General features: G+C 37.7%; 1 protein-coding gene and 1 long non-coding RNA gene across 5 annotated transcripts in view; one reads left to right on the top strand and one right to left on the bottom strand.

Moving 5' to 3' along the window:
• The first annotated feature begins 10 nt into the window (after positions 1-10).
• Positions 11-4,594, top strand: LOC111261387 (uncharacterized). 2 transcript variants are annotated; one of them, XR_002680939.2, is made up of 4 exons: positions 11-103; positions 1,757-2,183; positions 2,879-2,948; positions 4,389-4,594. It is a non-coding gene; the product is annotated as an uncharacterized LOC111261387 (long non-coding RNA). The 2 variants fall into 2 exon arrangements; XR_002680938.2 differs by lacking the exon at positions 11-103 and having other exon boundaries at positions 154-2,183.
• Positions 4,595-5,966: 1,372 nt separating this feature from the next.
• Positions 5,967-12,081, bottom strand: part of LOC111261382 (uncharacterized) — a 34,043-nt gene continuing 27,928 nt past the window's right edge. For 2 of the 3 annotated variants that reach the window (XM_022834834.1, XM_022834844.2), the window contains 3 exons: positions 11,082-11,510; positions 10,365-10,601; positions 5,967-7,932 (listed from right to left, as the gene is read on the bottom strand). In XM_022834834.1, coding sequence (XP_022690569.1) covers positions 7,733-7,932; positions 10,365-10,601; positions 11,082-11,510 — 866 coding nt within the window. In that variant the 3' untranslated portion in view covers positions 5,967-7,732. The remainder of the gene's footprint in view (positions 7,933-10,364; positions 10,602-11,081; positions 11,511-12,081) is intronic. The other variant, XM_022834835.1, reaches the window with a different exon arrangement.

Here is a 12,081-nt window from a genome sequence, read left to right as displayed (position 1 = left end):
TTTAACAATAATGCTCGGATGTGTCGACGCCGCACGGAAGAGTCTAGCCTACAAGGCTAGATAATAAAGACAAAATTTAGATATTTTGTGTGTACGGGTAAAGGTACGAAGCTACACCAAAACCTAACATAATTCGCAGGAAAGCGAAAGACATTATCACAGTTTATTATTTGAATAGCGCATAAAGGTGCAAAATAAATGACACTAGAGTGTTCCACTTAATATCCATAGAGATTCAACGACTAAGTTTTGTTAGCTCAAAAAATAAGATCTAATCCAAGTTTTGCCATTTAGAAGAATGGACTTTTTAATTTGGTAGACTTTGTTCAATTTCTTAATACGAGTGAAATTTACACTGCAAAAAACAGTGGCGCATAACTTTATTTTTTGTGAAATAATAATAAAGTGTAAAGATTAAGATAAGATGGTTGATATCGACATATAAAATGAGACAAGAGGTTTCGAAGGCCTAATATTTTACAGCATGAAATAAAATGCTTACAGGGATATTTATACAGCAGCCAATTGCTAAAGAAACGGTTTATAGTTTATGGAAGTCCTAGATGGTTCACCTGGATCATAATAATAAGGATGTTAAGAGCTAGTTAGTAATGTCTGATCTCATTCGCTATAACACTCACACTGGAAGTTCAGAGTAACTATCTTTAAACACACGATTTTAATCACAAGGACGAAATAATCATTGCTTGAAGCAGCTATGGACTGACTGCATTACTGGATACAAAAGAGCAAGACAGAGATTTGCCCCTAAGGCAAGCGGTGTCCAACAAAGATCCAAATAAAGCATCGAGATACCATAGCTTGGCTTTAGCGGTCCTGGCTTCAGATTTGGCTGAACGTTACACGTGCGAAGTAATAATTACGATGTAATCTTAAATGGCTCAGACATGTCTTTTCTAACCTATTTCACTGTAGCTTATTTAACCCAATTGCAATTTAAAAGATTTTAGCTGATGTTGTACTCGGATCACTACCCGTAACCTGCTATTGTAAATAATGGATGTCGGGATAGCTATACGAATCTACTGGGCGCACCCGTGTTTTCAACAATGCTCGAAAATATTCAGTATTAGTATTCCTGGTAAAGGCCTATTGACCATAAAACGGTGGAGACCGGAACGAATTTATTACAGGTAGATAATGTAAGAACGGTCGCTCTGATAAGACGCAATAACACTGATGATAATAATGAATAATGATTAATAATGAGCTTCATAGTGCGAAACCGAGATAAGATATTCTACCGTCGTGACACCTTTTTATTATTAATATGGTAAGAACTAAACAACTTTTAATAAGCATTAACTCGCGATCATAGATATAAATGAGTGAGCGAAGAGCTATTTACAATCGTTGCAACAGTTCTGCTCTGTCGCCATGATATTGAAGATGGATCCGCAAAAGATGATACCATTTGTACTTCTTTATTGAAGGTGTTTACCTCTGAAAATGTTAATTATTTACTATAATTCTGATTCTCTTTCACATAATGATGCAGAAGTTAAGAAAAAGGATGTATATCGTTTTGTGAGTTTGTTAAGATCATTTAATTTATATATATATATATATATATATATATATATATATATATGCGTTAGGACTACTTATCTATCTTGTTTATCGATCTCTTCGTGTGTTATAGCAGTTATTAATTTATTATTCTATTATTATTGTCGATTTTGTCTTGTTTTGATTATTATGAACACTGTTATACCGTCTACTTCTTGCTATATAGTTGTGGCCTCGATCACTGTCATCTGGGTGCATACGCTTCGTGCTAGCAGGCACTGAATCGACTAACGCACCTGCACTGCACGCCCGGTAAGGGAGCTCAGTTCCAGCGTGTTCACCTATGACTGTTACCGTGCCGATCGGTGCTACTTTCTGGCCGAGGAGTCCTTTAAGAGACGCACTTCTTCTGGGCATGCGCCGGCGGAGGCACTGCTACGGCAGGTTTGTCCAAACGTTTCAGTGCTATGTTTCTGGTGCCAAGTACCATTTACTGGATTAAAGCTGGTATTTAAGATCACGTTTGGGTAATTCTGTGAAACGCTCAACGAAAAAATATCGCTATCGTCGGAGGCGCTGTGGTTTTCTTTTTCACTGGTCAGCCTGCGAGCCAGCGATTGGGAGAAGACGTGTTGTTCGCTCAGTGGCGTAATGTAAGTCCAGTGGTTGTAGCCGCTAAACATATCCAAGCGATTAGAATGTGTTTGCTGTTTGTAATAATCATTTTCTGTTCTTATATTTCGTGATATGCTTAACTTTTACGAATTGGTTCTTGTCGACATTTAGTAGAATAGATGATGGAATTGAGCATTTTAATAAACTATTATTTTGAAGTTTCTCCAGTTGTACATGTTTTCTTTTCAGCGGTATATATATCGGTCTATATAATTTGAGTTACTTTGATGAGTTTTCGAGCCTCTTAAATCTAAACGCTTTTAAAAATCTTCTGGTTTGTCTACTAAAAGCCATCTTGAGGTTTTTCAAAAGCCTTAATGTAGACGATGGGTTCCGTCAATTTCAGGCGAAAAACGAAATTCTTACTCTTGGTAAAGGTTTGCCCAGCGTAGAAAGATTAGATAATAGCTGATTTTCGCTCAAACTACAAAAATGACGTATTGTTGTTTGCGGTAACGAGCTTTTCGTAGTGTTTTTAGAGAGAACCGGCTTTCATCTGGCATAAGGGGATGAATGCGTGCTCATCTCAACAAACAACCCTCTAAAGTTTTTCCAATCAGAACACATTATCTTATATATATAAGGGATAAGCTCTCGTTTTCTGAAAGGATTAATAGGTCTATTTTGTTATCATGCGACATTTATTTTTTTCAAAATATATAAAACCTTGCAGTACGTGAACGTTCTTCTACTGGGAACATTGTAAGCCATTGGTCCGAAAATAGGAAATTCTGAATTCGAAGGTAAGTCTCATGTAATACACCTTCATAAAATCGATAACGAAGAGTTGTAAGTTATGGTGTAAACCAACCCATCTTAACGTGCACAAGTATCAGTGCGCAGTGTTGGTGTACGTAAGCATAGCACACCTATTCACTTTATTCAAATTATTCAGGTAAAAGTTGAACCGGCGAGGCATCATTCAAAAACAAATGTGCAACTAGAAAACTTATGTGCAGCTCTTATCCATTGCGGCTACTGGAAGTGTACTTTTAACGACTAAAGATAATAAGCAAATCGCACATACGGCGGCGAAGACTAGTATACAGAGCTAAACCACACATACTGTACGATAACGCTAAATTTCGCACCGCAAGAATCAGCGTTTCAAAAATCAAAATGATTACCGTTTTACAACAGCGAAATTCATAGAAATTGCTTAAAGTCACAGATATTAATGGTAAATGCACTGATCGAAAATAAAATAGAACTGTTATTTTAAAACATTTTTACGAAATTTAAAACGACTTAATATTCGTATATTTTATATAATGTATATTCAATACCATACCGGATGATCGAGAAAGTACGAACGGTGTTAAGTCAAAATTGAAGCAAATATTTTATATACCTTAAAAAATTTTGCTAATCTAGTTATGCTTCACTTTGATCTATAACCGTTTGCCATTTTTCTGGAAGTGCCGTAAAGCCAACAGTGTAGAACTTCTGTAGTTACTGGAAGAAAAATTGTCACAAGTAATTTTTGCATCCCTATAGCGAAATGAAATTAACATTACTAGAGTTTTGCAAAAGACGAAACTGATAATAGCCTGACTGCGCAAAATCAAGTCTATAGGGTGGACGCATTAAAGTTTCTCCCCTGGCTTTCTTAATTTCAATTGAGTGGCTAAGCACATAAGTGGCCTGGCATTATCATAGCGCAAGACGGCTTCTGTTCCGGTCGCTTTTTTTAATGATTTATAGCTCTGTTAGTTATTAACTTCGAAAATTCATTCATCTGTCCGAACCAACTGTTTGGTCAGGCAGCAGCAGCAGCTCAAGATGCACGATTTCTTTTCCTATCTTATCACACACGCAACATAACCTTATTTGACATCATTCTGGGTTTTGCCACAGATTGAGAAGCTGTTATTCGCTTTAATCATGATCTTTAACACACGCCATTGACACATGTGATTCATCTAATATCGCTCGTGATAATTCGCTGTACAAATGGCTCCATTTCATCGCGTTTTTAAAAAGTTTCACAAATGGAAATAACTGTCGTGTAAATTTTCTCGCATCAATCCATATGATACCCAAATACCTGACTTTTTGTTTTCTTCAAATAGGTTAAAATTGTTCGTAGTAGATATTTCATTCTCAGGAGGTGTCATCGCTACTATCGTATCAATAATTGCTAATAATAATTGCTCAATTTCCGCAGTAATTTTTTTTTGCAGTTGATCGACCACTATGAAAAGTATCTTTTCGGGACGAAAGCAACAGAACTATCTATGTGCCATTCATTTCGACCAAAAACAGCGGAAATCTGGGTAACATCTGTGCCTTCATTGTGATAAGACTGTAAAATATAAAACATTTTTTTTCAGAAAATTAATTCGTTTTCAACTCGTTATTAATAAAACGCTTAAGCTAATTAATCATATTAACGTTTTTTTTCTGATTGCATAATATTAACTATTCATTTAAGCGAATTATAGCAGCCGTACTTGAATATACTACAACCCTAAATACCATACGCGTTGTAGGTACCATACGTATATACTGTTTAAGTAATGTCGCTTTTTCCATCTAGGAATAAACGCGACGTTCTGCCTACATCTTAGTAGAAATTCTTTGTTGCTCTCCATGACCTTCTACTTTTTTCAAATTTATTTAATCTCTTTTTCTGGCCTGCTTCTGATTTATGGAAGCGTATGACAGTTGACGCGATGATCTTGGTGTCGAGCATTGCAGTCCATCCGTCTCAGCTTCTGGTCAGAGCTCGATCTGCTTGACTAGAGCACTTTATGCATAGCCAACTATGATTCTTCTTAAATCAAAAATTTACCTTTGAACATAAATTTGTTATTTCGCAAAATGCATTACTAAATATATTTTTTTCTCAAAAATCTACCAATTACAAAAATAGACGAACGCGCTTGAATCACAAGGTTACCATTGGCTTACTGAAAACCAATGAATGGAATCAGACCTAGCGTTTTATATTGCTTCTTGCCCCATTTACATTGGAAGTACAATAGTGTTGACATATAGTGCGCGTATTTTAATAATATATTGAGTGAAGCAAACGTCTTTGGCCTTTGAAAAAGTTACTTACCACTTTTATCTTCACAATTTTCAGCCTTACATTTACTAGATCTTGCCACTTTGTTATTTTAATTGATATAAAATTGAGCCTCTCAAACCGTCAAATAATTTTCGCCCCATTTTTTGTACAAAAAATGTTTACGATGAGACTGTACGCTGCACGGTAAGCATGTTGCATTTTCTTAAACTTTTTTCAGCAGACCTGCTGGAAAGCTTCGAGTCAGTTAATCTGTATCTGTTATTCCATGCCTTAAGGTTCCGTACGAAAGAAGTTAATGCAGTAGCTGATGCCACTCGTGCCATACTGTGCCATTCTGCAGCTAAACTCCACTAGACTTTCCCTTTTGTGAGGTAAAATATATAGGACAAAATGCACAATGTCGACACTTGAGGAGCTTGAGATAAACTTGCGGACATTTTACTCAATTTATGTGCAAAGATGATCGATGCTCTTTCGCTCTGTTTTTAACTTCTAAAGAGATTCCGAGCTCGTCCAGAATATATATATATATATATATGTTTACAATCCATAGACTAACTTTTTATAAAGTTTTAAAAATAAATATTTTGGGTACTTGCTTTACTATACTAATGTCGTTATGTTTTAGAGTTTCCAACCCAGTTTACTAAAACGTACGTCACAATTACGAAGAAGACAATTAATTACAACACTACACCTGTTTGCAACAACTAAGAAAAGGAAAATCTTTAACTTTCCAAATGCTTCTTATGATACGTCTTTTACTTTTTATTTGCTATTGTACATACAAATGATACAGCGCAGGTCAGTTAGTCACTTGTATCCCATTCTCATTCATACATCTCAGACTCTGTAACTTGAGAACTGTTCATTTTCTTTTTGTGGGATCTGGTATCCCTAACTGGGTTACGATCCTTTCCCGCTATATGTTCTAATCCCTAGAGAGCTTTTATTTCTTTTTATCATTGCTCTGTTTCACGCTACTCTTGGCATCCTATAAGTTCTCCATGATTATTTATTAAGCATTTCAGAAAAAATTTCTCTTCGGAACATTCAAAAGATTCACACAGTTCATGACAACTCTTTTCCAATGGACTGGAAAAGGAAACGGCGAATCCGCAGTGTTAGCTGTATATATTCTGTAAAAAATGCAAGGGAAAGGTGCCAAAATTGAAACACAACTCAATCGTTTGTGCAACTCGGCAGCCCGTCGCCTTTGGAATTAAATGTAAGGCTCAATCTAAACTATACGTTCCTTGAAAATTAACGCAGTTATATACGAAGATAAACGTACATCTGTACTCTTCGAGTGTCAAGCAAATTAATAAAGGTGCACAGACGAAGGCTGGCGTATTATGAACTTCATAAATGTAGTCGGCATTAGTCAGTCGAAATGCTATAGTCAACTAAAAAGACAATGGAAGTGAAACACAAATCCGTGAAAATATACGACTATGTGCACGCATTGGGAATGCAGTTTAGGCCAGGCAAGTGGGTACGTACCACCTTACTGCGTGTACGCACGTACGTATTGTTGTTATCACTGTTATCATTATTATTATCACTTTCATTATTTTAATTTGTACGCTGAGCATGTCCCTGTTTCTCTGTGCCTTTCTTTTCTACGCTCTCATCGTTACTGTTATCGTAATCATTGTAGAAACCGTCTCATTGTCACTAGTGACACCTAGTGACAACAGCCGGCGACACCTAATCCTAGCTCCCTGTTGCTCTACCCACCCCACCAATCCCAAGACTATGTATTCACAATACTGTTTCAGATCAATTAGCGCCATTGCTATTAGGTCCATTGAAATTCACCCTGCTACTGTTATTATGCCTTACCTATTAGATGATGGCATATACATTATGATTATGGTGATGATGACGAGTATAATACAATAATACAGCACGTCACACGTCGGTAAAGGGTCCCATCAAGCTTGCTACCAGTCCTCAATAGGCTAAAATCGAGCGTTTATGGACGTCTATTAGTCAAAGAGAACTCAATATTATCACAATGACGAGAAGTATCTGATAGATTACGTAACCAAACTCGTCGCTGTGTTTCTCTCCTTTACCTTTAACCTGTAATCGTTCGTAAATGGGCGTTCTTCTTTGTGCATGTGCGTTACTCTGTATGATGACTATGAATGGATGTATTTGGCATTCAGTTTCAAGGACGGACTTCCGGCAAACGTGTCCTCAAGGTCCTGTGAGGTCTCCACTTTGATAACGGTGACAGGGCTACACATTCGCAGAATGAGTGACTCATGGTTGTGCTTTTTGCTTGCCCTTAATCGAGAACTATTAAACGTCTTCTCTCGGGTGTTCGTCCGGATCTATGAAATCGCTACCATTGCTGTAGGCCCCGATGTTTCGTAAGGGTCAGTTCCGTACGAAGATGCGCAACAGTTACTTGTGTTTCGCAAGCGCAAGAGATCGCCGTCTAGTAAATGTCATAACTCGCAGCCAGTATCGACATGCTCATTTTTAAAATAGCAGATCGGAGCTGCTCACTTGCGAATAAACGGACGTTTCTTCATGGGAGGCCGGTTTTGCTTGAAGTTCTCCACCTGTTTCCTGTTGTTCGATGGATTCTTCTGCGAGGGTTTGCTGTTGCCGCTTTAATCGACTCACCCCGAGTTCGAAGTCATCATCTCCCGATGACAATACCCCCGGCTTATAGTTACCTGTCATACACAGTAAAATGCATGCTTGCTTTAGTTTACGTAATTGTTTATGCTTTGGATCAAGGTAAACGTCTAATAGGAATGTAAAGGCCACTTAGCATGCACGACTTAAGCATCAAACAGAAAATCCCTTTGTTTTTCCCGATGCTTTAGCGGAGAAGACGAAAGGGTTTTTTTTTTTAATGCGCGTCATTTTTTAGCATAAACGAACGTCAGAAAGCGCATGGATTTCAAGAAGTAAATTGATTTTCAGTCAACATTTAACATAAAATACAACTCGAGGATGATATAACGACTGCACAGTGGAGATGTAGCAATAACAGACCTGCCTAAAATTATATGATACTGCTGGTAGCATTCAAGCCGATCAAACAAACTGCCGTGGTATATGGGGCTGATTTCTAGTCATTGTTCTTACACTTGATCCCTTTCACCATTGAGACTACATTGATTCAAGTTATTCTTTTTAATCGCCGAACCAGATATGTATTTTTTACCAAGTCGACTGCATTGACTTTTGCTTCAGACAAACTAAGGGTATCCATACTCGCCAAGGGCGTTGTTTACTTGTCGCCGTTACCGTTAAGTGAGTATGGTTTTAGCCTAAGAGAGCAATTACCATCCATGTTGGTTTAATGTTTCCTACTTATATAGAGGTAGCCGATAAAAAGACAAAATTTGTGTGTGGCTATAAAACGTATATAAGTAATGTTCGCCATCTGCAAAAATTATGTAGACAGATTATTAATATTCAATTACAGTTGTGTACTTATCTGCCAAATATCACTAACTGATTCTGTGAAAATGGTCGACGATATTCAACTGCAAGTACATCTATAAGAAAATTTCATCACGGTACATTGCAGCAAGCTATCATTGCTTCACCGATCCACATCGCAGCTCTTAGCACGGCAAACCACTATAGTGCATCTCTAATTTTCGTTTGAAAGCTCTTCCCTAAAGGTAGATTTTTGCCCTTTTTTGCCCCTAGGCAGTAGATTGTAGTTATTAGTTTAATAATTTCTCGGCAAAGTGGACGTATCAAGATGGACACATTTCAAACTACACAAAAGATTAGAAATGCTTATATACATCTGTATGTCGATATGTATAATGTAATTGCGTTATCGATTCTCGACAACTCATTGACGCAATTGAGCCAGTGTCGCGTTGTCATACTCATTGAGAGTATATTAGCTAAAAAAAAAAAGGTTGAATATGCACGATTAGCAGGAAGCAACCAGTTCACAGTCATAATTTAAATAAGGCAAGGCAATATGATTTGGGTTACTTAGAAGCGAGATGCCTTACATTTAGAGCTGTGCTTAAGTTACTCTCTACTGTTTGAGGAATCGTAATTGGTGATTTACTACGAGCGAGCATTCTAAAGTTCCAGTCAAATTTTTCATCTAATGTTCGACGATACAGTAGATGCAAATGAATCGTATGCGTTTCATTGATGTTAAAATGCAGATTAATTGAGGATTAAGGAACTTTACCAGTGTAAAGATTATCGTTATTGTCTACGGAGTTTACAAGAATACGTTGTTTGGAAATGGTTGCATTACCACTTATCTCGATACGTATTGGCTTCAATGATCCACCCTCAAACCTAGAAAGTTAGGATAGTTGGGATAGATAGGAAGTTTTGCATAATATGGCAATACAACGACTGCTTTTTGGAAAATATTGTGTCACATAGTTGCAGTGAGTGCTTTGATCAATTATATTGACCTGTTAATTATTGATTGAGCTCTAACGCTAAAACGCTTGCGTCATCCCTAAAGTAAATTTGCTTCTATAGGGTCTATAACGAATATTAAATCCAGCACGCTAAACAGTAACCGGGGTTCAGGATGTTTAACAATGAAAGATATAATTTTGATAAAATATTACAAACATTTATCTTTTTTTCTACGATTAATTTTGATACATCTTTATATATCAAGGTGCGAGCAATACCTAACAATATTAGCGGAGGCAATATTTTGGTTGCTCAACTATTACTTAGTTTTCAACAAATATAATAAAATATGACAAAATACAAAGGCATGATTTAAAAACAACAGTTTCGGAGCGCGTTCGAAGGCATACGTATTCGACAGATTTGAATCTGCTCTTTGCGCATAAGGAGGTATTTTATACTAGCGAGGGCAATTTGGCATTGATCGATGCATATCTAGTTCGTCACAGACCGAAAGAACGTAGTCATTCTACTTAAATATGAAATTTTCTATCAACAAAACAAGAGCAAATGTTAGATAAGATATATGAATCATGCAAATTAAAGAATAAGGAAAAATTGTCTCGAATACTGCAAGATGTGTTGTTACTGTTGCTATTATTCATCGTGAAAGTATCGTAAGCCGGGACTACCTAGCAATACTGTAGTCTGCTTCCCCTATCCAAAAAATTAAAGGGAAGTCACGTACCAAGAACGGCACTGGGCAGCCCTCTGGCGGTGTTTTCTGATGCGTCTTCTTCACCGCTGCCGCAGAGATCGTCTACCAGCGGGTCTTCGTCGGTTTCGTCGTCGTCGTCGTCTTCAGCTTCGTACTCAAAGAACGATGATAAATTTTGTTCATCAAAACGTATCGAGAGGTTTTTATTGCGTGTCGAGATCAGCGAGCCTCCTCCAACTACAACGTTCTCTCCAATGAAAGTGATTCCTGAGAAGAATATAATTTTATGTTAATATCAACCCGAAAACAATATTTCTATTAAAAAGTGTAAATAACGTCAAAAAAATCAGTAAGATAAACTCTGCGTTTTATCTAATTTAATGAGCACTCACATTTAGCTTCGTATACTAATTTACTTAGTTTACAGTTTTTTGTGAAGCGTTTTTGTTTTTGTTATCTAAGTAAGAAAAACGTTATGCATTTCGACATTTCTTCTTTATATGAGCAACTGAAGCAAGTGCCATAATTGGTCGGTTGCCACCACTAGATATGACGCCTTCAAGCCTTTCTCACGAGCTAATACAACTACAGCGCGCACATCTAAGAAGCTATACTTTTGTTAAGGCTTTATAGACTTGTTGCTTAACTAACACTCAATTGAGTAATGCTCCTGTGCACACAACTTATGCATACTATGGCAACAATCGAAATTATAAGCCGGAGTTAGTTTTATTTGCTAGGGCTTACCGCTTGGTTCAGAGCTGTCGTCTAGTCCATCTAACTCTTCTTTGGAGGCCAGCCTCGCGGGTGAAGGCATAACAGCCACTTGTGGTTTGACGTCCTTTCCACGAAAATCGAACACCATCGAGGTACAGTTGGTGCTAAGGCTCCCGACCATGTAACTCCCCATATTTCCCACTGACCCTGCAGAACCCGATGTAGTTGAATTGCATCCGGCTAGAGGACGTGAATTACTTTCGCTCAAAAGTAAAGGACAGGCGCGCGGTTTGACGATCAGCGATGGCGTACGTGGTTCAGACACGGTGTCGGTAACAAGTCCAGCAGGCGACCATGACACTTGCATCTGTTGAGCACCGGCTGATGCTATCTGGCGAGAAGACACTGAAGTTAAGTTGGTTTGCGGCCGAATATCGCTTCCGCAGTTGATGCCTGTAACTATTGCAATCATCACATCATTGTTGCTACTGCTGATATTATCTTATTTCGCGTACGTTATCTAGATAGCTATAGCGTTTGAACAATCAGTACCATTATCATCGCCATGCTGTTACCAGCTGCTGTTGCTGTAGAAAAGCTCTTTCATAATACGCTAATTACACGGAGGTAATACATTGTCGCCTTATTCTCAAGAGAGCTAAGCATCTAGACACCTACACAGATCTAGAATATAACCTATACAGTAAGAGATAGACTCTTGCACCCAATACCGTTACAATAGGAAAATTTTATAACTGGGTGCTTGTAATTAGGACGTTAACAAAACTCCTTTTTTATATTCAGACCTGAAATGCTCGATAAAATATATAGATTATGTACAAATTGCACGCCAAATGAACGCTTGTGCGATATAATTGGCTACTGAAATAGCATCCTTACATTCATTGCAGGGTCACACAACTCTACTGTGCATACATACACACGTTATCCGCTAGGGCAAGCATGGACTAACAATTCCTAGGTCCGTTGATCGTTTGCACCCGGTTTAAATCATCACATACCGTAGCAG

Source organism: Varroa jacobsoni, unplaced genomic scaffold (assembly GCF_002532875.2).
Source record: "Varroa jacobsoni isolate VJ856 unplaced genomic scaffold, vjacob_1.0 scaffold_552, whole genome shotgun sequence".
Taxonomy (NCBI): domain Eukaryota; kingdom Metazoa; phylum Arthropoda; class Arachnida; order Mesostigmata; family Varroidae; genus Varroa; species Varroa jacobsoni.
The sequence above is the reverse complement of the archived record's forward strand: the minus strand, read 5'-3'. Positions and strand labels throughout refer to the sequence as shown.